Raw genomic sequence first — 26,850 nt, forward strand, 5'->3', positions numbered from 1 at the left:
AAGTGGTATCCGGAAAGACAATGTTGTTGTGGCGAAAAATGTTGAAACTTTAGATGGTAGAAGTACTCCGGTGCAGAACGAGTTGGTCTTACGTTTGGAGTAGAAACTCCTAGAACTACAGGGCGAGCTTGAGCAGGTCCGAAATTTGGCAAACCTTCCCTTACTCTCAACCAGCAAAACCCGACTACCCAAAACCAACCACCACCACAAAACACACAAAACCAGAACCCACCACCCATGGCTCCAAATCCTTCCACATCACACCAGTATCATAATCCCGCATCTCCCTAGAACATTAACCCACCACCAATGCAAACCCCTCAACAACATCACCATCATCCAACTCAATACCCCCGCAAACCACTACATATCACACTCCCCAAAATGCACCACAACTTTCTTCCGATACCCAAAACTCGACCAATGATCACCCATATACCCAAGTTCTAGGGACCCATCAAAGGAATCCGATATATGTAGAAACCTTACCCTATACCCCACAACAAACCCTATACATACCCGAATCGACTGAAAAGGACCTGCTCATTAGAAACATGGCGGAGGAACTCAAAAAACTCATAGGGAGGGTCTGGAGTGTTAAAGGTGGGAAAGGCTTTGAAGGTCTGAATAACAAAGATCTATGTATTCATCCAGATGTGGAACTGCCAGAGGGTTACAAACCTCCAAAGTTCGAAATATTCGATGGCACTGGTGATCCTAAGGTGTATCTAAGAACATATAGCGACAAACTTGTAAGAGTGGGTAAAAATGAACAAACCCGCATGAAACTGTTCATGTGAAGCCTTACAGGAGACGCTTTGTCTTGGTATATCAGTCAAAACCCAAAAAAGTGGGCTAATTGGGTAAGTATGGCATCAGATTTCATAGATAGATTCAACTTCAACACGGAAAATGCGCCAGACGTTTTCTACATTCAAAACCTCAAGAAGAAGCCGACAGAAACCTTCCGCGAGTATGCTACTCGTTGGAGATCAGAGGCCACAAAGGTAAGGCCAGCACTCAAACAAGAACAAATGAACAAGTTCTTTGTTAGAGCACAAGATTCGTAATATTATGAACGGTTGATGGACATCTAAAATCACAAGTTCTCAGACATCATCAAGTTAGGGAAAAGAATAGAAGAAGGAATCAAGAGTGGGATGGTAACTAATTTCGAGGCATTGCAGGCCACGAATAAAGCTTTGCAATCAGGAGGTATTTCAAAGAATAAAGAAGTGGGTTCTGTGATGGTAGCCCAGAGCCCTAAGTCTCCCCTCACATACCAAACACCTTCATCCACGTATCAACCCTCACCCCCAAAATACCAATACCCTGCCACTACCTACCATACTTACAATACTCAACCTGTATATTACCATGCACCTCTACCCGCCCGCCAAAGCCACCTAAAGCCACATCCAAATTTCGACCGCATACCACCTAGAAAATACACCCCAATTACCAAACTCATAGCCCAATTGTATGAAAGACTGAAGATCGCTGGTTACGTCACCTATATTCCTGCTGTTGTTGTGGAAAATCCTTCCCAGTGGATCAACCCTAACAAAACATATGCTTATCATTCATGCACGAAAGGTCATATCATTGAGGAATGTCGCACATTGAAAGACAAGATTCAGACGCTAATCGACACTAAGGTTATACAAGCAAAGGAAGTTGCACCAAACATCCGCAACAACCCTTTCCCGGATCACAGAGGTGAGGGAGTGAACGTGATAGAAACTGATGAAGAGTGGGATTAGGAAGGGTCAATTGTACTTATTCGAGAGGGAGACGCTAATAAAACATCTCTGGTCACCCTCACGCCAGTTGTGATACAAACCCAGGCGCCATTTGAAGTTTAAGTAGCTACACCCTTCATTGTAACGGTAGCTCCCACACCCTCTTACGAGCCTGATGTCCTCCCATGGGATTATGTTGCAGAAGCAAGAAGAAAGGAAAAGCCAAAATGGAAGAAACAGGTGTCGTGCAAGGTATGACTAGAACTGACAGAGTTTACACACCTGAGAATATGGGAGGAACAAGCAAGGAAGTTGCACCTAAGCCACTTGTTGTTGAGACCAGCACTGATGATCTTTGGAGGAAGATACAATCAAGGGAATACTCTGTTGTTGACCACCTGAACAAGACTCCTGCTTAGATATCCATTTTATCAATGTTGCAAAACTCAGACGCGCACAAGAATACTTTGATGAAGGTGTTAAGCGAAGCTTATGTACCCGCCGGCATCACTAGTGGAGAGATGGCTAACATGGTTGGACAGGTATTAGAGAGCCATAAAATCACTTTTCATGAAGATGAGTTACCACCAGAAAGACTAAGTCACAATAAGGCATTGCACATCACAGTGCAATTCAAGGACAAGTTCATTGCCATGGTCCTGATAGATGGAGGTTCGAGTCTGAACAAATGTCCACTGACCACTCTGAAGAGATTAAGTAAGGGCCTACACGAGATACGAATGGGAAGCATGAATGTGAAGGCGTCCGACAGATCTCAGAGAGCCACTATCGGGAAAATTAACCTTGAACTACAGATGGGTATGACTTAGTTTGATGTTGAGTTCCAAGTGTTAGATATATCTATTACTTACAACTTATTGTTAGGACGACCATGGATCCATGCAGCTGGGGCAGTGGGTTCTACTCTGCACCAAACTGTGAAGTTCGAATGGAATCATCAGGAGATGATCATTCATTGAGACGGAAATAACCCTATCTACACCAATCAGACCGTTCCAGTCATCGAAAACATGGGGGAAGTTAGGAGAGAAACATATCACTGCATTGAGCGAGTTAATGCAATTGAAAATGATCGATGGTGGAGCAAGAAGATAGAAAGCATATTGATGTGGACGGGATATGAACCAGGCAAGGGTCTTGGCAAAAAGCTTCAGGGGATCACTAAACCCGTAGAACCACAGTATCATGGCACGACCTTTGAACTTAGATATGAATATACCGTGCAAGAGTATCAGGATTGGATATCGCCATGGTGTGCCCATTATTATTCACTAGAACAACCCATACCACATATGCACCAGACATTCCGTCAAGCTTATATGATGTAGGGAACCGAAGAAGATGAGATTTTGGCCGGTATGAGGAAACAGTTTCTGGATGAGGAAGACATAGACTGCAGTGCAATTGTTGAGGAGGAGGAGGAGGAAGACCTTACCATTCAGACAATGGAAGAAGGAGTTGTTCTCAAGAACTGGACCAATGCACCATCCCGGGCCCGCCGAGTTCATGGGTAGCCTGGCAAATTAGCATGACTTGATTTCAAATTGTTTTAAGCATTTAAGACATTTTTAGTATTTTGTTTTGAAATAATTGCTCGAGCCATCGAGTCGCACTTGTTGACATTTTAAAGTTAAATTAATGCATTACTGATTTTCTTATTTATTATTTTTTTTCTACATTCTTTTCAGCATAATTATTACATATCCTGATGAACTTACGATTGTGATATGTAATGAGACAACGCAATATAAGGACAATGATTCGGAAGATCTAAAGGATGATGTAATACCTGAGGAAATTGTCAAAGAAGTAGAGAATTTTGAAAACAAATCGAAGTCTAATTTGGAGGAAACTAAGGCCGTTAACTTAGGGAATTCTGAAACAGTCAAGGAAACTCGCATAAGCATCCATCTATCACCGATAGAAAAAAAAGAGTATATCAAGTTTCTAAATGAATATTAGGATATATTCGCATGGTCCTACGATGATATGACTAGGTTGAGCACATCCATAGTAGCTCACAAGCTGCCTACCAATCCCATGTGTCCACCGGTAAAACAGAAGCTCAGAAAGTTCAAGCCGGATATGAGTTTGAAGATAAAAAAGGAGGTCACAAAATAAATTAAAGCCAAGGTTCTCTGAGTGGTCGAATACTCGATCTGGTTAGCCAACATTGTGCCGTTTCCAAAGAAAGATGGAAAAGTTAGAGTATGCGTCGATTACCGAGATCTGAACAGAGCAAGTCCTAAGGATGATTTCCCGTTGCCTAACATACACATACTTATTGAAAACTGCGCCAAGCATGAACTCCAATCCTTTATGGATTGCTTCGCAAGATACCATCAGATTTTGATGATGAAGAGGATGCCGAAAAGACCGTTTTTTATCATACCGTGGGGGAGTTATTTTTACAAAATGATGTTGTTTAGTTTGAAGAACGCTGGGGCCACCTACATGAGGGTCGTGACAACTATCTTCCACGACATGATACACAAGGAAATAGAGATGTACGTGGATGAAGTTATCATCAAATCTAAAAGGAGTCCGAATCACATAGCAGACCTGAAGAAATTTTTCGACCAGCTTCGAAAATACAATTTGAAGTTGAACCCCGCAAAATGTGTCTTTGGAGTCCCTGCCAGAATATTGTTAGGTAGGGGTAGGCATAAAATTCAAAAAATTGAAAAACCAAACCGAACCGAATTAATTCGGTATTTCGGTATCAATTCTTCGGTTTTTTGGTATTAATTCGGTACAAAATTTTTGGTTGTTCGGTACTTCGGTATGGATTTCGGTATTTAAAATTTAATTTTTCGGTCTTTCAGTATACCGTAATACCAAAATATTTCCTATAACTATAACTATAACCCAACTGGTCAACCTAAGTTACCCAACCCTATAATGCATAATCCAGTAACTATTAGTAATAAAAATAAGCCCAAGCCCAATTCAAGTCAGACACTATCAGGCATCAACTAGGTTAGAGTTCACTTCTCAATCTCACTTCTCAGTTCTTCTCCCCCTTAAAAATTTCTTGTTTCTAATGCCCTCCTCGACGAGACAACGACTGCAATTGCATGCCTGCGAGTCTGCGACTGCTTCAAGTCATCGAGACTTCGACGACGTCTCTCCTAACTCCTCTCCTTGGCAAGAATTCAATCTTTCAATACTCAACAGGTTCTCATTCCTCATACTGTAATGATAGGTCTTAAAGAAATTAATTTAGGAAGTAGAAACTTAATTTAACTCTTCAGTTAGGAAGAGTAATTAATTTTCCAGTTGTTCATTTATTTTAACAAAATTGTTGCTAAGAGGCTGTAATTTTACCGGCAGTTTTGGGTGCTCTTTGTTTAATTTTTAGGGTCTGAAGTAGAATGATATTTCCTTTTTTATTAAAATCAATGAATAAGGATTCATATTGTTGACCTTGAGATTTTCTCCTTCTTTATTCTCCTGTGTTTCCTAAAAACATACAAAAGCACTCATAACATGGAACACGTACTTGAAAGATTATAATCTGCTTTAACAGATATGTTGGCATTCAGGTGAATCGAGCTATTAAGCTTGAATTCATTTCTTAACAACCTTGTCTTTTTCTTAAATAATTTCTTGCATCAAACAGAAGTTATCAAATATCAATCAACTAACTTTGTTTGATATCATGATCAATTCACTACTTTTTTTTCTACAAAGACTTGGTACGATATCGAAACTGTACTGAAGACGCACCGAACCAAATAAGAAAATACAGAATCGTATCGAACTATTTCGGTACGGTATTTAGTATACATAATTAATATATCGAATACCGAAGTACTGAACCGTAATTTATAAATAACGTATCGAAGTACCGAATGCCCACCCCTATTGTTAGGTTTCATCGTCGGCCGCTGAGGTATTGAGCTAAACCCATCAAAAATCAAAGTTATCCAGGACTTGCCACCTCCAACGAATAAGAAAGATGTGATGAGTTTTCTCGAGCGCCTCAATTATATTAGCCGTTTTATAGCACAATCAATGGTGATATGTGAGCCAATTTTCAAAATGGTGAAGAGAGATGCTGCAACAAGCTGGACTGAAGAATGCCAGAAAGCCGTCGATAAAATCAAGGAGTATTTATCTAAATCACCCGTATTGGTCCCACTAGAACTAGGGAGACCTCTGCTACTTTATCTGTTTGTGTTGGATGGGGCCTTATGTTGCATTCTAGGAAAACATGATGAAACTGGGAGGAAGGAGCAGGCGATATATTATCTGAGCAAGAAGTTCACGCCTTACAAAGCCAGGTACTCTTTGTTGAAATGCACCTGTTGTGCTTTGATGTGGATAGCTCAGAAGTTGAGATAATATTTCTGTGAGTACATTACATATCTCATATCAAGGATAGATCTGCTAAAATACATCTTTCAGAAGCCCATGCATACGAGTAAGTTAGCAACGTGGAAGATATTGCTGAGTGAGTTCGATATCATCTATGTAACTCAGAAGGCAGCCAAAGGGCAAGCATTGGCTGATCATTTGGCAAAAAATCCCATCGACGGAGAATACGACCATTGAAGACGTATTTACTCGACGAAGAGGTATCATTTGTAGGAGAGGATATTACCGAAGCATACGACAGTTGGAGGATGTTCTTCGACGGAGCAGCAAACTTCAAGGGAGTAGGCATCGGAGCTATCTTAGTATCAGAAACCGGTCAACATTACCGGGTATCCGCAAAACTCAAGTTCTCGTACACCAACAATATGGCAGAATACGAGGCCTGCATTTTGGGACTCAGGTTAGTCGTCGACATGAACATTCAGGAGCTGCTAGTAATCGGAGATTCAGATTTATTGGTGCACCAGGTTCTAGGAGAATGGGCTACTAAGAACACCAAAATATTATCGTACTTGCATTATGTACAGGAGTTGGTCAAGATGTTCACAAAAATAGAGTTCAAACATGTTCCAAGGATTCAGAATGAGTTTGCAGATGCATTAGCCACCTTGTCTTCCATGATAAACCATCCAGACAAGAATTTTATCGATCTTATCCCAATAGGAATTCATAAGCAGCCAGCTTATTGTGCTCATGTTGAAGAAGCGTTTGACAGAAATCTGTGGTTCCATGACATCAAAGAATACTTGGAAAAGTGAGAATATCCAGAGAATGCTACACACACTCAGAAGCGCACGCTCCGAAGATTGGCCAATCATTTCTTTCAAAGCGGAGGGATTCTGTATAGAAGAACTCCTGACTTAAGATTACTGCGATATGTCGATGCCAAGGAGGCATCTAGATTGCTCGAAGAAATACATGTTGGAACCTACGGACCCCACATGAACGGTTTTGTTTTGGCCAAGAAGATATTAAGAGCAGGGTATTTTTGGATGAATATGGAAACAAACTGCATCAAATATGTTCAAAAGTGTCATCAATGCCAGATACATGCTGATATGATATGAGTACCACCCAACGAGCTCAATGCAACGAGTTCACCTTGGCCTTTCGCTGCTTGGGGCATGGATGTCATCGGACCAATCGAACCCGCTGCTTCAAATGGACACAGGTTCATTTTTGTGGCCATAGACTACTTCACAAAATAGGTTGAAGCCGTATCCTATAAGGTTGTGACTAAGAAGGTCATGGCAGATTTTGTCTGGGATCGCATTGTTTGTCGATTTGGAGTACCTGGGTCAATCATTACTGACAATGCCGCCAATCCTAACAGTGACTTGATGAAAGCTATGTGTGAAACATTCAAGATCAAGAATCGGAACTCTACAACATACAGGCCGCAAATAAACGGAGCCGTAGAAGCTGCCAACAAGAACATCAAGAAGATATTAAGGAAAATGGTGGACAACTACAAGCAATGGCACGAAAAACTACCATTTGCTTTACTCGAGTATCGAACCACAGTTCGTACACCAACTGGGGCAACTCCCTATCTACTGGTTTACGGTAATGAAGTCGTTATTCCCGCCGAAGTGGATCCCCCTTCCTTACTAATAATATAAGAAGCCGAGCTCAACGACGCAGAATGGGTACGGAACCGGTATGAACAACTAGCTCTCATTGATGGTAAAAGAATGAACGCAGGTTATCATGGGCAACTCTACCAGAACAGAATGGAAAGAGCTTTCAACAAAAAGGTTAGGTTAAGGCAATTCACACCGAGGCAATTGGTACTGAAACGGATCTTCCCATATCAGGATGAAGCAAAGGGGAAATTCTCACCCAATTGGAAAGGCCCTTAGATGGTTCACCGAGTACTGATAGGATGAGCACTCATACTCGCAGAGATGGATGGAGAGATATAGACAAAACCTATCAATTCAGACGCAGTCAAGAGATATTATGTTTAAGATTATGTTTGTACTTTCTGTTTGATGTAATCTAAACTACGCTCGACCTGATTACCGTTTAAGAGGGGATACGTAAGCAGCCATGTGGGTTCGGTCACATCATAATAAGATCTTTATTCCCCCTATGATCAGAACCTGGGGCAAGATCTCGAGTTTGCCCTATCTCATCATGTTTAAAATCTCCAAGGAATGTATCACCAGAAGAATGCATTTAAACTGGGGCAGCATTTTGAGGACGATCCTCAAAATTCCGAGTCAAAGAGGTTGTAATGTCTCAAAGGCGTGTCACAGTCATCGATTCAACAAATTATTCGCTCTCATGCATCATCACATATTTCAAACAACAACATTTTTATATATAAACAATTTATCACAAATGCATGTTTTTCGAAAATTTCATTCTATAGTAGCCAGACGTTACCTGGGGAAACTCAAACGGGAGCTCAAGACAGGAATGAAGGCAAAGCAAGGAATCGAGAGCACGAACCAACCTTTCCCCTCCAAACTCACAATTTTCCTTTAGATACAGGCACAATGGATATAACAAGAACGTCCACAAATTATATACACACAACAATATCACTATCTTTACACCGACAAAAGTCTCCAAACGCAAACTCATCAAGATAAGAAATACTTTGCCCTTTCGCATTCAATCATTATTCTTCCTGCATAGGGTTAAGCACTGCCCATCACCGCATAAGGCTAAACACTGCCTTTCTTGCATGAGACTAAGCATTGTATCCATTATTGCATAAGGTGAAGCATTGCCTTCCCTTGCATGAGACTAAGTATTGTCTTCATCATTGCATAAAGCTAAGCATTATCTTCCCTTGCATGAGACTAAACATTGTCTCCATTCTTTGCAAGAGACTAAGTACTATCTCCATTATTACATAAGGCTAAGCACTGCCTTTCTTTGCATGAGACTAAGCATTGTCTCCATTCCTTGCACGAGTCCAAGCATTGCCTCCATTATTGCATAAGGCTAAGCACTCCCTTTCCTTGCAAGAGACTAAGCACTGTCTCCATTCCTGGCATAAGGCTAAACATTGCATTTATTTGCATAGGGCTAAGCACTGCCCTCATTTTATTGCATGAGACTAAACATTATCTCCATTATTGCATGAGGCTAACCATTGCCTCCATCATTGGATAAGGCTAAATGCAGCCTTTCTTTGCATCGGGCTAAGCATTGCCCTCATCGCGTACAAGACTAAGCCTTGTCTCATCTCGTTCTCGCATATGACTAAGCATTACTTGTTTCCTCTATCAAACAATCGATATCACTGCATATTTGCATTTCATGGGCTGAAACACTGCCACATTGTCCGAAGGCATCATAGTCCAAAGGCACCATCCTCATAGCCTGAAGACACTATGTCATGGCCTTAGGATCTCTCGAAACTGCATATCATTATTCAAAGGCGTCATAGTCTAGACGCAACATCCTCATGGACCGAGGATACCATTTCATGCTCTGCGAATTCCTTATCATACGCTTCATGGCCCAGGACATCATATTCTAAGGACATCATCCTCATCGTCTAAAGACAACTCTCATGGTCCAAAGGGAATTTGTATCATGTTTAAATTTTCGCAATAATCCATATATATTTGCCTGCATCATGTTTTAAGTTTTGCAGGTAACTCGAGAGGTAACCGTTCTACAAACAATAGCAATTCTCGCTCTGGTTTCCGTTCACAACATTCACATCCTTCGATCACCTCAAACGTAACTGATGATCAGTAGTTGATTATTGTTTGTTCAATAACCATTCAAATATCTACCTTGTACATTTGTGACGTTCAATTTGCATTCATAACCCTACCTGAAATTATTTGTTACTCATGATATAATCGCACTCAAAAGATCGTTTTTCAAAACACACAACCAATCTTATAACAATTCCATCGGTTTCATTCTTCGTTAGATCCAGAACTACACACGACCTGATTCCCGCAACACCAGGGATATGTAGGCAACTCAAGAACCAGGGTACAACCCCCATCTTTTTCAAAAACACATCACTCCTCACTCACTTCGAAAAAAATTGGTCATCATTTTCTTTACCCGACAACAATTTCATCATTTTTGGGTAAAGAGGGGTAGTTGTTGATACCCAATTTTGCACTCATATTTTCTATATGATTTTAAAATATCATTCATGCATCATCACCAATATTTTCTATAATGTTTCATAATTTTTTGAAGCTTTAAAATTGATTTTCTTGGATTTAAATTACTTGAATATGTATTTGGATGATTAAGTCACCATATGATTAAGTCCACACAGATGTCTCATAATATTTTACTTTGTTTTTATATAATTATATTTGTATTTTTAAAGCTATTTTATATAATTTTGCAATAATAGCCTATATTCTACACATAATTCTATTTATTATATTATTTATATCAAAATAGTTTTTCTTATATTTTTATAATGTTAAGTTGTTATTTTACTACACGAATAGTATTTTTATTATTTATTAATTATTTTATAATTTATTCTCAATGAATTTCATGTATTTAAATTGCAGCCCAATTTTGAGCCAATTTTCGGACCAAATTAATGGCCCAAACACCCCAAACTTTAGCCCAATCTACCCTGGCCCAATCCAAACGACCATGTGATAACCCGATCACAACCCGTTGCATTTGACCCGCCCCGTTTCTTAGCCAATCTTGGCCGTTGATCTTCAATGTTCAACGGCCCATAATAAATCTCCATCTTTCCTTATATCCCCACAATCAAACCCTAGAGAGAATTATCCTAAACCGGCCACCTTTGCATTCTCTCATCTCTAAACCCTAGCCACCTCCTCCCAAATCCCCTCAAAACCCGGCTAAATCATGAAATTCTTTCACGGTTTGCTTACCTTATTTGCACTATCTCGTTATCATTCATACACTCGTGGTGTTACTTAGTACTTGCCCGATTTTTGGCAAGTATTACCTCTCCGAATCAATTGTGACCATCCTCAACCTATAAGATTCAGACGAAAATCCGAATGTATACGCTCTCAACAGGGTCGTATGGGTTCGATTCACCGAGATTCTTGGCTAATTTTGACCATTTGTCAAACAAGGGTTTGTCCGATTTTTTACCGATTTTGATTCGAAATAGGCTATGCATGTGACTTTCCTTTGTTCCTGCTTAAACTTGATTGATTTTCTTTCCTTATTTGTGTTTGATTAATTGTTTTTCATGTTTTCTTTTTCGATTTCTACCACTATATAACCCCTCCCCAATTTTCCCTTTAGAGAGACCAGAATGACCTTAAGAACTATTCTCTCACTCTCACTTATTCTATACTATTCTGAAATTGAGCTCTTGGGCGGCTGAAATCCAAGGCCATCGGATTTTGTTCACCTTCATCAAGTGCAAGCATTGCTCGGGGTCCATTTCGAGACTCCTGTGAACTCTGAAGCACTAGGGAGTTGGGGTTCTATTGGTCATCAATAACCACAGTTATTCTTGAGATTTTTGAGTTCTTCATCCTTTGTTTAGTTTGTTTGCAACTGGTTAGTGCCCTATACTCTCGTAATTTTATTACTTTCTGATTGTGCGCATTTCTCTGGGTGTTTTATATCATGCTATCTCAAACTTGCTCTAATTCTGACTTTTACTAAGTGATACATGATGTTACTAGGCTTGCAACTACACCTGATTAATGTTCATCGAATGTTGGGAAGCTAAGTCTGCCTAGAAGTATTTTTCTTCTTGTCAAATCCCTTACACATCACCTGTTGTCCAGCTGCAACTATGGGATGACATTACATGAATACTTAGCCTAGTATGCTTTTCCTTGACTTTATTGGCCTCAATGCTTGACTATTGTAGATAGCCAAGTTTTTTGAATGTTTGTCTCCATGTTTAAGCTTAATTGACTATTCAAGACTATTGTTGTTTTGATTGGAACTCTTCTAGGAAATCAATACCTACCTAGGACCTATGTCAAATCTTCTATGTATACCTGTTATTCCCTGAAACCAATTTGTGATCATATGAACTATATGTGCTAATGTTGTTGCAATGCCAAAATAAACTCATTTTTTTCTTTGATGTTTTGTGCTCACCTATTGTTTGAGACTCCTACGATGAATTTCAATCCCTGTCTTGTTTACTCTTCTTTATACGATGCCTACTTACTTGACCTTCCTGAAAATCAGCCTCCTCTCATCTAAATGCTCACTTATTGATAAACTGAGTTTGTTTGCTTGTCCCATATGTTAAGCTCTGCAAATTAGCTACTCTCATTAGGTTCTTGTGTTGAAGTTTCCATGTTAAGTCTACATTTCATTAATCTCGCCCATGACACTGTTAGAATTCCATGTTCTAACCCCTGCTTAAGGCTCCTTAGGATGGTTTTGACCAAGCTTTGTTCTAGAACTTTATTTGAAATAGCCATGTTGCTCTTAAACTCTATTTCTGGAGTTACAACTACAAACCTCACCGCATATGTGTTTATATGACCCTATCTATAAGTCTTGGTTAGAGGTGTTTGTTGGTCACAACTTAAGGACTGAGTGTTTTAATTTTTAGAGCTATTCAATTAACTATGTGTGTAGTGTCATCTGTATAGCCAAGCTTAGCATACTTTAGGTAAGAAATTATTTGTCTGGGCTTGGTATGCTGGGCCTGCTTTGGTATTGGAAGTCTGAAGAACACTGTTTGCACTTGGAGTCTGGGCTTACAGTTTGCATAGAATTCTAAACCTATCTTGAAGGCCCAATTGTTATGGGGTTATTGCCTATTCATATTTGTGCATGTAATTATTCAATAGGGCCTGTAATAATTTGTAACAAACGATGGAGATATTAGTAAAAGGGACTGGAGTACTCTAATATTTGCATGAATGGGTAGAAAACATGCTTATAGGATCTATGTATTCTATTTGCCATTACGTCTAGCATTCCTATTTGTGCACACTAATAGGAACCATGTATATAGGAATCGCACACACTGCACCTAACCTGTCTAATACTCGTACACTATTTCAAGCATGTTAGTAATCGCTATACTTGATTTCATGTCTACAACTATGCACTCTTAGACATCATGCCTATAGGAATCAAACGCCTTGATTAATTATTAGACAGCATGCCTATAGGATCTGATAATACATATCTTCAATACTTTGCTCATCTAAATATCATGACCATAGGAATTTACTTTATTAATAAACTACTTTATGTTGTTCTCATTACACTGCCCCGCCTAGATGACATGTCTATAGGGATAAAGTGATATAAAAACCAAGTCCAATTGTCAAATTATTATAAATCTTGTCTATATGATATTATCACTCGTCTAGAAAGCATGTCTATAAATCAACGTCGCTAATTTTGAGATTTCAAACAGTTTTACTGTCTCATTGTTTGAACAGTTCAGAGATCATGCCTATAGGAGTTTTTAAATTCCTGTAATCTGCGAATTCATTAGTCAGAAACAACAATGTTGTTTGCATAATACTAGAATTCAGAATCACCTAGAAACCATGCCTATAGGACTCTAAGTCTCGATTCTGAAACTATGTACTGCCTAAACTGCCCGCGTGCATTTATTGTTTATGTGTGGAGGATAATTTGGCCTTTAATTGTGTTTATGTAAAGTCCTATCTTTTTTAATATCGCTTAATATTATCATTTTGAGCAACCTAGGTGAAGTCTAGAACCATCCAAACAGTAGGTCCAAAGCCTCCTGGACCATAGGTATGGGACGAGTAGTGCACGCATAGGATACGATTTAGAATTGAATAAGAGTGCCTTTAAGTAACAACGTCAACATAGTAATTGGATAGCAGGAGATAATATTTTGTGCCCGCTGAATAATATGAGCAACCCCTACCTTAAGGGAGTTGTGAAGTATTATTTATGTTACACGGGGTAATCCTTTAGGATAAAAAACTTAGGACCCCTCCCCTTTTCTTTATATACTGGCTATTTACACTTAGTCATTTAATATAGACCAATGTAATTATATCCTTGTAATTATTAAGATTCGTACTGATTCTCATGTGTTATAGTAAGACTCTTCGACTTCTATATTTCCCTTTGTCTATTTGATCACCTAGCATAATCACATAATCCACATGGTTTAAAGTTTGGCCGGGACTCATAGGTGTGGACTTCGAAGAATACCTAACACCTTCTTTGAAGTAACTTGAGTCCTTACCCAATCTTTGGTAACACGGACTAGTCAAACAGAGTTATTCGCAAATAGGTGCCCTAACACACCTTAAAAAATTATTAGGTGGCGACTCTTCTCTTTTAATACCTTCCTTAAAAGAGTTGTCACATGTTAAAACCCACATTCGCAAGAAAACGGGGCGCGACAAGGATTTTAGATGTTTAGAGTATGCTGACACTATTTTCAGGCAGCCCAAGGATGGTCTGTATTGTGGTAGGAGTGTTGGGTATTGAAATACGGAATCGGCTTGAGGTCCGTTGGTAGGTCTAATGTGAATGTGTGCTCTACATCAGGACGGATGTGTTCATTCAGCATAGCATTACTTATGGAGGAATATTTGGGCGTTGGATGTTATTTCTGTCGTCAGCTATTCTACGTAATACTCTATTTATGTCATGTGGGTTGTGATACGGCTTGATTATTTGCATATGTATTGTGATCCCGTATAGCTTGTGGTGTTATATGAGAAAAATGGCTCTCGAGATGCAGGTCATTTATTACACCTTAGTCATGCTTGGTATTTTGTAGCGCATGGCTCTATCTGTCTCCCCAAGGTTGTGTTTATGCACTTGGCATGCTTGTGGTCGATATTCGGATATTTCGTGGGTATGAGTATTTTGGCTCGGTAGGTATTTCCTTATCGATTATTATGTGTGGATCGGCTGGCACGCCGCCATAGGTATCATGTTTGGATCGGGTTGCATGTTGCAACGGTATCATGTGTGGATCGGGTTGTACGCTGCAACAGTAAGATGTTGAGTATGGTTCCTTATACTTATTTTGTGTGCCTTGTTTCTCATCTCTGATATAGATTCATAGCATCTGTTTGGCCATTTTATTTGTTACGCTGGCTGGATAGTTCTTTACCCGAGTTCATTTTTTCCTTAATTGGTCATATTCGAGTTGTGGCTTATTGACGCATTGATGTTGTCGTACGAGATTTTAGGTGGTTTTTTATATGGCTTGTCGGTCGAGCAGCTTGTAATGGGTGAGGCGAGTTTGTCGGGCCTGAAATCAATGCAATCAGATTTATATAAGGTATATTAGAGGGAAAATGCCACTATTTAGTTCAGAATGAGGCAAGGGTTCTTGTTAAGCAGAGGAATTCCATGAATTATTGATTTGGCAGGTGGTTATGAGTTTCTACACATCTTTTTCATCATTGCAGCATTGCATGGGTTGGAACCAGACTTATATGTGTTATGGTATATACTAAGGTCATCAGATTCATGAATTTACAGTTATTGTGGTTGGAGGATGTTATATTGGGCATACGAATTATGCGGTGCAATGTGTGATTACAGCATGGGTGGATGATCATGTTTTAGGTTCACCGTGTTGAGATTGATATGTGTTCGTATGTTAGAATCAAGTCTCAGAGATAATTCTAGATGTTGGAATTTGGTTCTAAGGCTTGTGGGCTAAGGTAGGATGAAGGATCTTCAGTCTGGCTCGTGTTAATGTGCTCACATGGGTAGTGGTGGCACGGGTAGGTGTACGAGGTGTTAATCAGCGATTTTGGGTACCTCCGGAACAGTTCTTGGCACGTTCAAGGAGGAACATATGTTTAAGTGGGGGAGAATGTAATGACCCGACCGGTCATTTTGAGATCTAGCACGTCGTTCGGCAGTTTGAGACCTTGATTAGCTTCACTTCATGTTTTATGACTTGTACATATGGTCGGAATTAAATTTCAGGAAGTTCAGAGTTGATTCGGAAGAAAAGATTTTAATTCGGAATCTTTAAGTTGGAAGAGTTCACCAAGGTTTGACTTTTGAGTAAACGACCTCAGAATCGAGATTTGAAGGTTCCAATAGGTTCGTATGATGATTTCAGACTTGGGCGTATGTTCGGGTTGAGTATCAGGTAGTCCGGGAGCATTTCGGCGCTTATTGTGGAAAATTGGCATTTTGAAGGTTTTGGAATTTTCTATGTTTGATTTGAAGTGGACTTTGATGTTATCGATGTCCATTTGGGATTTTGAGTCTTAGACTAGGTTTGTATCGTGATTCTTGTACATAAAGTTTGGCGTTTTTCCAGAATGTTTAGATATGATTCAGACACGTTCGTCGAAATTTGGATGTTTGAAAGTTAAAAGAAGAATTTGATCATCGATTCGTGATTTTGATATTATTCGTGGCATTTTGAGATTTTGGATTAGTTTAGATAAGGTATTGGAACTAGTTGGCAAAATTGTATGGGGTCCCAGGGACCTCGGGTGTGTTTCGGATGGGCTACGGGTCTTTTCGCCATGTTTGAGCTATTGTTTCTAAGGTCTAGTGTGTCCTTCTTCGAGATCGCGAAGATAGGGTCGTGTTCACGAAGGTCTGTTGGGTGACTGGCCATTTGTTAATTACGTTCATGAATAGGGTCATGTGTTCGCGAAGCCTTGGGGGAGGCATTGCTTCTCGATCGCAAGGGTGATTACCCGATCGCGTAGAAGGGTAGGCGGGAAATAAACACTAGGAAGTTGTACTGCGCGTTCGCGAGCGTGGCGTCGCGTTCGCGTAGGGACGGTGGAGTTGCTCGTCGCGTTTGCGACCGGTGTACCGCGTTCACAAAGAGAGAATTTGGCAGTTGGGGAGTTTGGTCTTCACGAACGCGAAGGTTTTCCCGCGATCGCGAAGAAGGGTCGTCTGTGCAGAGTTGTTTAAATTCGGGAGTTGGCTCACTTTTCTCTCATTTTTACCTGGGTGGCCGAATTGAGGGAGCTATTTTGAGGATATTTTCATCAAGCAATACAAGGTAAGTGATTCCCACTTGTTGTAAGTTAAATACATGAGTTATATATGAATTTAAATATGTAAATTTGTAAAAATTATGGGATTTTGGAAGGAAACCTAGAATTTGATATTTTTGGATTTTGACCACGAAATTAACATGGAATTGGGAATAAATTATATTTTTGAGTTCGTGGTGTTGTGGGTAATGATTATATTCAAAAAAATTCGGAAGTCGGGTACGTGGGCCCGAGGGTTGACTTTGTTGACTTTTCGAGTGGAGTTGAGAATTGATATAAATTGATTAATTATGAGTGCTGAAGTATAGTTTTATTGGTTTGCATGTTGTTTGACTAGTTTCAGATTGATGGATATCGGTTTGAGGTGTTAGAAAGGCGTTGGAGCCGGTAGGGAACTTCATAGTGAAGTAAGTCTCATGTTATGAGTCTCCTGTTAAATTGTTATGTGATGCTAGTATGGGTGCTACATACGCACGAGGTGAAGAGAGTCCGTACGTAGCTAAAAGTATGTTTTCGGGTAGACTTAAGACTTTATCATGTAATATTTGACTTAGTTGAACTCAATTTGCTAGCTTAATTACTTGAACATATAACTGAAATTAATTGGGAATATGTTAGGCCGAGCTTTATCACATTGAGTTGTTTGACGAGATATTTGATAGACTGTAAAAATCATGTTTACTTTATGCTAGTCATGTTTACTTTATGCTCTTGTACTTGTGTTGCAAACACATGACCCGTAATTCGATAAGTTTTTTCCTTTCATGTGGATCGAGTCGAATGCCTCGACAGTATATTGAGATGCATCTCTAGTTCGCGCCAGTCGACCCTCGGCAGTGTACACACCACTATGGATCGGGTCGTACGACCTCGGCATAATCGTGCGTGATACCGTTAGGAGTCCGAATATTCATGAGATTTTCCTTTGATTGAAACCTGGCTTTTATATGATATTCCTCATCCGTTTGAGATTGCATATAATATTTCTGATATGTGGAGATAGCATATGAGATCCGAGAGATTTATATCCTCAAAAGAAATGTTGGAGAATTATGTGAGTTACAGTTTTTACCTCATGGTTGTTGTTGTGATTCATATCTGTTTATAATTTATTATATTATTTTATTGAATCACTAGTAAGTGTCGATGTTGACCCCTCGTCACTACTTCTCCGGGGTTAGGCTAGATACTTACTGGGTACGCGTTGATTTACATACTCATGCTACACTTCTGCACTAAATGTGCAGGATTTGACAGGTTCATTTGGTGGTCATCTTGGCGCGTAGGCGCATCTGCTAAGGAAACTTTATGGTCAGTTGTATTCCAGGCTACATGTCGCAACCCACATAGTCTCCATCATATTTATTTACTTTATCCTGTCTAGTTTACATTCCAGACAGATATTGTATTATTATTATACTCCTTAGTAAATGTTCATGCACTTGTAACACTGGGTTTTATGATATTCTAGTGATGTTAGTGATTTTGCTTTAATATTGTCACCTTTTAATTTATGTCTTACTAAAATTGTATGCACTTATGATTTCAAAAAGGAAAAAAAATGAACAATTATTTAGATGGTTCACCGCGGACTTGCCTAACGGCGATGTTAGGTGCCATCACAACATATAATAGATTTTGGATCGTGACAAATACAATTAAAATTTAACCAATACTTCTATTTCTTCTATTTGGAGAAATAGGTTAATAACTGAAAATAAACAACTATATGATCTTTTTCAAGAAAATAGAATGTTCAACAACTACTCTATCCTATTACTATATTTGTACGCACCAAACTTTTAACCCATGCCCACTAAGTAGACTTCATTGCCTCATTAAAGATACTTGGATTACTCCTGGACACACGTAGGGAACGACGTAGCGCATCATAAAGGTAGAAGTTTAAATATGAGTTCGATCAAACAGAATAATTTTTGTTCAAATAATAATTTGTATTAAAAAAATTAGAAATGTATATACATATAAAAATTGAAATTAGAGTCTTGTGTAATTGGTAAAGTTGCTATCAGGTGATCAGGAGGTAAGTCGTGAAAACAGCCTCTTAAAGAAGTGCATGGGAAGGCTGCGTACAATAGACTTTTGTGCTCCGATCTTTTTCCGAACCCCGCGCATAATAAAAACTTAATGTACCGAATTACCCATATACATATAAAAATTAGAAGCTAATTATTAATTATTAACACTTAAAATCATCCTTTTATCTCAATTATTTAACACAAAAACCTACTATTTCGCACTTGTACATTTCATCGTTTTTGTCTCTACTGCACCCGTCACATCTTAATGGAACTGTTTCTCTTTGGTGCTTTTCCAACACACGTAAAAGACAAAAATTATTTATACAGTTTTACATCAAATTACTTACTATTTCAATTTTTAACAGTTACAATTAAAATGAAAATATTTATAGCCTTGACCAAGCTTCTAGAAAAATGCTTTTTCTTTCAAAGTCAGGGGTGTTTGGCCAAGATTTTGTGAGAAAAAAAGTATTTTCGAGGAGAAGCGGAAAAAAATAGTTTCTCTCCAAAATTATTTTTTCGAGAAAAATATACTTAGAAATAATTTTTAAAAGTTTGGTCAAATACTAATTATGCTTAGAATTACTTTTCAAATTAATTAACCGAACATAAAATGCTTCTACTAAAAAATACTTTTGAAAAAAGACTTTTGTAAAAAGGAAAAGCTAATTTTTGTAACTTAGTCAAATGGGCTATTAATATATATATATATATATATATATATATATATATATATTATTTATTTATTAAATTTGATAGTCACTAGACACCTACCCGTTAAACAATAGCGGTCCCCTCTATTCAATTTTCCAGCTGATATACTCTTCTCTCCCTCTATTTATTATTACTGCCACTAAATACCAAATAGATTGAATCTGTTTCAACAATGGCTTCCATCATTGAATCTGCTTGGACGGTACTCTTCTCTCTTCTTTTTACATCAATTTTCACCTGATTACCCTATTTTTTTTTCTTTTTAATATTCCCGAAGCTTCGAATTTGTTCCTTTTTTTCCTTCTAGAAGGTTCGAATTTGTTCTAGAACTACATTCTGCGTTTTTGCTTCAATGCGGCTGTTCTATTTGGTTCGATGCATGTGGAACAGAACATTTATGAGCAGAATGGGCGCAGCATTGTTTGCTTGTATCATTAGCATTTAGCATTCATGTGTAGTAGTAATAATGAACAAATGTGTTTGACTTTGACTTTGACTTTGACTGGAATATGAATTTCTGGCATTTTGATAATTTCATTGCTCCATGCATTATGTGATTGTTAAATTATGGGACTCTCTGTTTCATATAGCGGACATCAAGTTTGTGAAGTAGTGGGCAGAGTTAACTACCTGTGCTGGTGGGAGAATTAGTCGAATGTTTGTGCAAGCTGGGTCGAACACCACCATCATAAAAAATAACAAAAAAAGTTTGTGATATAGTTAATTTATTGATCTACTGTCCTACTGGAGCTGATTATTGAAGTAAATAACTAAAATTTAGATATGCTGTGGAAAATCTGGTGATTTCTGTTGTTTTGTGAAGTTACTGATCAGGTGTATTTGGCATGATGGAAAATATTTTCTGGGAAATGTCTTTCAGAAATTAATCATTTTATGATGTATGGTTGTTAGAATATATTTTTTTCAAGGAAAATATTTCCACCGAATGGGGAAAATAACTTGCCTCACTTTTGTACAGAAGTCATTTCAACATACACTTTGATAATATTGTCAATCTTTATTACTAAATTTTATTATTCAAAAACCACTATCCTATTTTTTAACATATTTATCAATATTTAACAAAAACAAAATTCTGGAAAATATTTTCTAATCTCCAATCAAATGCAAAATACACTTTTCAGGAAAAAAAACATTTATTAAATATTGATAATTATGTTAAAAAGTTGGATAAACATTTTTCAAAAAAATAAGTCATTTTTTGGAAAACATTTTTCAGATAATTTTTTCCATCTACCAAATACTTGAGTTCTTGTTTTCTTGTATGTATTGGTAACGTTAAGACCAAATTTGTATGAACCTCAACTAATCCATGGGGCAGCCTATCTAGCCTGGAAGCAGGTTGCCAAGGTATTCATGCTCACCAAGGTTGGAGCAAATGGGCTCACACCTAGTGTATAGCCGGGATTTGAAGCTGAAATTTCCAGGTTGCTGCGTGCTTTACCATTAGGCCGTCCCACCGGCGACAAGATTTTATGAGTTTCTTGTCTTTGTATTCTTTCCAATAATTTTATTCTTTCTGTTGCTATGGAATATTTTCCTCTAAAAAAAGAAATATCCAATAGAAGGAGGAGGACATAGGCAATAAGGTAAAAGCATTGAGTTTGAATGGGAGAAAGCAGGATCTTTTGATCTGCATCAGGGGATGGTTGACACACTCTTGGACTAGTAGCGGACATAATCACTATCTAAACATGGTGGAATGTGATGGAAATGGAGTTTGTATAGCATACATGAGAGATTTATTAGCAGCCAAGTTTGAAGTAGGTGGAGCTCAAATGATGATAAGTTTGTAATTATGTAGTTGTAGCGGGTTTGGAAACAAGATTAGGAGTGGGAGCAAAAGCTGGTTGTTAGCATGGTATTATTGAAACCAACGGTGTACGCATGATTTTTCATTAGCAGTGTCAATATTTGAAGAATTGAACAAATGAATAAAATTAGTATAATGACAAATGGTGTCATTTTTTTATATTGATACCCAATATTTTTATTTTGCTTATTATTTACATACACATATAGTAAACATATTTGATATTTGACAAAGTGATGTGTCCTGAGATACCGATTGGGGACAAGGTATATCCGCCCCTGATTGAAAAATAACTTAGGCAATTGGAAACAATGTAGCCATCTCAGGTTTGGAAGTTTTTGACATGCATTTTGCACTCAGGAAAGTCCAAACCAATCTTTTCACATAAACTTTGGACTGATGTCTTAGATTGATAGTCCCAAAAATTGAAGGTTGATTCCTTCTTTGGTGTTCAAACCCCATCTATGAGCTGCCTTGAGAGAGAGAGAGAGAGAGAGAGGTTCAATCTCAAATCTCATGCTCAATGAATTTTTCTAGAAAATGCAGGTTCGAAGTGCACAAAGAAAGAAAAAAGCAGGGGTGAAGCCACGGCTCATTACACTACAATATTTCAAGCTTGTTGTCATTCACCACTTCTCCATAGTATAATGTTTGAGGCTAACGTAGCCTAACATGACAAAACACATCCTAAATGTGAACATATTTTTCTTTGTTCAATCAAGGTTGCACTATGGCTCTTGTGTGCTTCCAATTTAAAATCTACTCGGTTATGTGGACTGACTAGTCCTACCAGTGCACTCATTCTTAATTAGAGTAATGAGGTACTAGTTACCTGTTTAATAGCCTTTTGATTTCTTCATTCTTTTTCAGTATCTTATTACAAATTTCAGCGATTTCCAATTGACTTGTCTTGGAGGTTTCGTTCTTCATGAGAGTGTCTTCTTCTTGTCTGGACTCCCGTTCCTTCTTTTTGAAAGGGCAGGGTGGTTTGGAAAGTACAAAATTCAGGTATTACTTTTTGACTCTTGTAATGGAATGATGTTTCTTGATTAAACGTTCCCACACTGTAATTATATTCAACTTAAGACTGGTGCTCGAATTCAATTTTGGTTTGCATTTGGAGAACAGTTTCTGGGAAAAGCTTTGTGAAAATTTTGCAAAAGCATTTGTGTTTGGCACAAATACTTGGATAAAATCTGGTTATGATGTTTCGCTTTCGTAGTAGTTCATTCTGTCGTTATTCGGATGAATTTTCATTTTTTTTGCATTCTTGACCTCTTTTGGTGCAGAAGAAGAATAACAGCCCGGCAGCTCAGGAGAAATGTATCACTCGTCTGCTGCTGTATCATTTTTGTGTTAATCTCCCAATCTTGATTGGATCATATCCTGTCTTTAAATTCATGGGGACACGAAGTAGTCTTCCACTGCCGTCCTGGTATTTTTGAGTTTTCATATACCTAGCTATAGTGATGTGATGGCAACACATAATCGTTATATTTTTATTTTTTTGGGTCTTGTAATCTTCCTTTCTTCGTTTTTGCTATTTATTTCTTTATATTTTTGGTTTTAGAATTCATGCAAACTTAGCGAAAAATATGGTATAACAGAAAAGAAAAGATACATAAAGGTGATACCAATTAGTTAGGATTAAGATTTAGTTATGTTGGTAAGCTTACTTAAGTACAATGTCCGTTAGGGGATTTATAATCTTGTTAGAGATTTGTATGCTAGTAAAAATGTAGACGACATTGATTAAGATGGGCCTAACTGGAACAGCATGGATAAATGATAATGAGACTTCGTTTTTTTTTTTTTGGATAAAGATGGATAGTGAGGAATCATGTAGCCAACTTCAACTAGCTTGGAATTGAGGCGTAATTGCTGTATAATTTTTTAGTAGGTGTGGCAGAGATTTTCTATTCTTGTTTATTCATTAGAGTGAATTGCAAATATTTTGCTTGTGCAGGAAAGTGATTTCAACGCAAATAATATTCTATTTCATCTTGGAGGATTTTGCATTTTATTGGGGACACAGGATTTTACATACGAAATGGCTCTACAAGCATGTCCACAGTGTCCATCATGAGTATGTGAACAACATTATGTTTTCTGCTTAATACTTCGGGTTTTTATTTTTTCACCATGCAGTCAGAGCGTCTGCTTGTTTACACCACAGGTACGCAACACCATTTGGGTTGACTTCTGAGTATGCTCACCCTGCTGAAATTCTCTTCCTTGGATTTGCTACAATAATTGGTCCTGCAATCACGGGGCCCCATTTGATAACAATATATCTCTGGGTCTCACTTAGAGTCCTTGAGACAGTTGAGGCACATTCCGGGTACCATTTCCCTTGGAGCCCGTCGAACTTCTTGCCGTTATATGGGGGGTCTGTACATTACCTTATTACTTTTAGAAATCACCCATTTGTATTTATCTGTTTTCAAGTCAACTATATTTCTGAAATTGCTATTATTGTTCCCAGGGCTGATTTTCATGATTATCATCATCGACTGCTCTATACGAAGTCCGGAAACTACTCATCGACATTTGTTTACATGGACTGGTAACACTTATCACAAATTGCCTTAAACATTAATATTCTACTGTAATTTAAAATATCAAGTTCTGTAGTAAATTGGTAAAGATTGTGGTCACTAGGTGCGTCCAGTTTATGAATACACGTCTTTTACCTGAAAAAGTGAGGTGTGCTTAACTTTGCCTCCCCCCCCCCCCCCCAAAAAAAAAAAAGAAAAAAACAAAGGACAAAAACATAAAATACGACAAAATAGATCTGCTAAAGCTGCAATGAAGGAGGCAGTAAGCCCTTTAGAGAAGGCCATGAAGTTTTGTGAAGTAACATGAGGAGCTCAGTCGACCCATAAAACATGAACTAATGTACTATGAAGAGTATCTAAAACATTATTAGTTCCTTAGTATCTTTTAGTTGTGAGGATAAAGTACAGACAACATTTGTATGGGAATAGGCAGATACTATGAGCTAATAGTGAAAGTTGTGTTTGTAGTCAACCCGGTAAGATTTGTGCCATAGTTTCTGTTGGTTTAGTGGCTTAGTGCATTGTAAACTAATTCAGTATTAATTCCATGATGGGCTTCATTCCATCTTCCTCTATTATTACAATCTTATTTTAAACAATAGCCCAGGGAACTTGCTTTCCCCCTGATGCAAAGACGATGCCTGAAATTGGATAGTTTTTTTTACTTTTTATTTTTCGAAATATTTAGAACCTGCCATCCAGGAGTTGTTAATGTAAACTGGATAGATAAAAATACATTAAATATTAAAATCTGCAAAAGTTGGTATATTCAGAACTTGGAGAAAAGAGAGGAAGCTACATTTTAAATAGTAATTGTGGGCACAATGAGCAAATATGTTGTAACTTCAGAAAAAGTTGAGTAGATCTCTGAAACTAGTCTACTCATGCTTGTCAGTGGTGAAGTTCTTACCACTTTTGAGTTGTCTTTATGCATTTTGCATTCCCAGCCGTAATGTAAATCTCTAGTATGTGGCTTTCTGAAATTAAAAATAAGAGCATTATGTTTATAGAAATGTCTCACCAGTCATTATAGGAAGTATCATAGATGCACTATAGTTGGCTAGAAAATGCTAACACGAATTTGGGAGGAAGCTTTGAGGATCAAGGTAAATTGGAAAGTTTTTGGCATTTTTCTCTGAGTAAAACTTCATTAAGCTGTTTATGTTGTTATTACTTTTTCTTCATGTGTAATACTTTCTTCGCGACAAAGGGTCTCTAATATGTGGTAAGCTGAAACCACCGAGTAATCTGTTTGTGGCAATTCATATTTATGTTGATCATGCATCATCTACCAAGTTCCTGTTTACCACTTGTGCTAATCCTTAAATAAGGTTCCCAGAGAACTAACTCCTTTAATATGAGAGTAAAATTTGATTTCATCGGCAGTGCTTTTAAAACATAAGAACGTGTCTCTGCTCCTGTGTGCATGGGAGGTTACTGAAGCTAAACACTGCCTGTGTATGCTTGATAGAATGTGTATTTTCTGTATGATTTCTGGTTGTAGTTCGACAGAAACTTGATCGCATATGTCCACCACATTGAGAGAGAGGTGTGTTGACTACCTCTCTCTCAATGTGATCTTCGCTAATATCTTATTACTTTTGTTGCCTGAACAATAGAATAAGAGATTTTCGTAGGATTCATGATTTGACGGATCACTCTGTTTTGTTAGGATATTTGGTACTGACAAGGGTTACAGAAAATTGAAGTCGCTGAAGGACAATGAACGTTTCGAAGCTGAGGGCAGAGAAAAAATGTGAACAAGACGGGAAGGGGAATAAAACTATGCCTTCTTGGGCATCAAACTACGGGTTTCCGGTAGAAATAGTATATAGGCCAAGGCTCAAATTGTTGTAACTAGTCATCTTGTGCGTTTGTTGTATTCATCTGTGGTCTTAAGAGTAACATTTTTATGTTAAGGTGGATCAATTAGAAGCTTTCTCCCTGCAAACCTGCCGCCTTCCCCCCCCCCCCCCTGCTCTTATATGATTGTTATTTCCATTGTTTCGAGTGTTTCTTATGCACCACCAAGAGTTGTGGCGGAATGGATGGGATCCTCCAACCTGAACCAGAGGTCTCAGATTCAAGCCATGGGAATGGAAAAAATCTTGGTAGGAAGTGCTTCCCCTAGACTCTACAAGGCTCTAATTATTAGGCGGGAGTGTTTCGGAAACCGAATGATTATAAAATAGAAAGATTGTTTCTTGTGCAACTTATACTTGAACCCTGTCACATGCACCTATCAAATACTAATTTTGGACTTCAAAATAGTTTCTTGGGTCCATAAATAATCTATCCCTTGGAGTTGTCTAGACAAAGCATTTTTAGTTGAGTATGCTTAATTTACTCCATTTAATGTGATATATTCTTTCCTTTTAGTTTGTTAAGAAAATGTTACATTTCTATAATTGAAAATTATTTATCCTTAATGACACGATTTTATGGTTGCACAAATGTCATGGTATATGTAAACTACATGTCCATTTGGATTATGTTACATAAATTGAAATAGAGAGCGTAACTAACTTGTGAGACATGCCTGAGCTCCATTGTTATATGCACAAGGGATAGGGGAGAGGTCGAGAATTTGGAGAATCAAATGACCAAATTTCAATAGTTCACATTGTTGTAAATCCTTACCAACTTCGAAAA

General features: G+C 38.0%; 3 protein-coding genes across 5 annotated transcripts; all 3 read left to right on the forward strand.

The window, feature by feature from the left end:
* Positions 1-5,807: 5,807 nt before the first annotated feature.
* Positions 5,808-6,320, forward strand: LOC138906201 (uncharacterized). The gene is made up of 2 exons (XM_070194729.1): positions 5,808-6,049; positions 6,146-6,320. Exons 1-2 carry the CDS (start codon positions 5,808-5,810, stop codon positions 6,318-6,320), a joined length of 417 nt encoding a protein of 138 aa, XP_070050830.1.
* Positions 6,321-6,508: 188 nt separating this feature from the next.
* Positions 6,509-6,901, forward strand: LOC138906202 (uncharacterized). The gene has a single exon (XM_070194730.1). The coding sequence runs from the start codon at positions 6,509-6,511 to the stop codon at positions 6,899-6,901; it is 393 nt and encodes a 130-aa protein (XP_070050831.1).
* A 12,949-nt stretch (positions 6,902-19,850) lies between these two features.
* Positions 19,851-26,149, forward strand: LOC104113382 (methylsterol monooxygenase 2-2-like). Of its 3 annotated transcripts, none has more exons than XM_009623529.4 (7): positions 19,852-20,008; positions 22,511-22,648; positions 22,930-23,075; positions 23,607-23,726; positions 23,817-24,029; positions 24,126-24,206; positions 25,871-26,149. In XM_009623529.4, exons 1-7 carry the CDS (start codon positions 19,979-19,981, stop codon positions 25,956-25,958), a joined length of 816 nt encoding a protein of 271 aa, XP_009621824.1. In that variant the 5' UTR covers positions 19,852-19,978; the 3' UTR covers positions 25,959-26,149. The 3 variants fall into 3 exon arrangements, with proteins under 3 accessions (XP_033516498.1, XP_009621824.1, XP_018632181.1); XM_018776665.3 differs by lacking the exon at positions 19,852-20,008 and adding an exon at positions 21,043-22,282; XM_033660607.2 differs by having other exon boundaries at positions 19,851-20,008; positions 23,817-24,206.
* The last annotated feature ends 701 nt before the right edge of the window (positions 26,150-26,850 follow it).

This window comes from Nicotiana tomentosiformis, chromosome 2, assembly GCF_000390325.3.
Source record: "Nicotiana tomentosiformis chromosome 2, ASM39032v3, whole genome shotgun sequence".
Classification (NCBI taxonomy): domain Eukaryota; kingdom Viridiplantae; phylum Streptophyta; class Magnoliopsida; order Solanales; family Solanaceae; genus Nicotiana; species Nicotiana tomentosiformis.

Bases quoted from the DNA above. Each gene is read 5' to 3' on its own strand.
- LOC104113382 (XM_033660607.2), top strand. From the start codon at position 19,979: ATGGCTTCCATCATTGAATCTGCTTGGACG. The intron at 22,649-22,929 runs GTATTACTTTTT...CTTTTGGTGCAG, and splicing joins TTGGAAAGTACAAAATTCAG to AAGAAGAATAACAGCCCGGC. The intron at 23,076-23,606 runs GTATTTTTGAGT...TTGCTTGTGCAG, and splicing joins AGTCTTCCACTGCCGTCCTG to GAAAGTGATTTCAACGCAAA.
- LOC138906202 (XM_070194730.1), top strand. From the start codon at position 6,509: ATGGCAGAATACGAGGCCTGCATTTTGGGACTCAGGTTAGTCGTCGAC.
- LOC138906201 (XM_070194729.1), top strand. From the start codon at position 5,808: ATGGTGAAGAGAGATGCTGCAACAAGCTGGACTGAAGAATGCCAGAAA. The intron at 6,050-6,145 runs GTACTCTTTGTT...TCTCATATCAAG, and splicing joins TTCACGCCTTACAAAGCCAG to GATAGATCTGCTAAAATACA.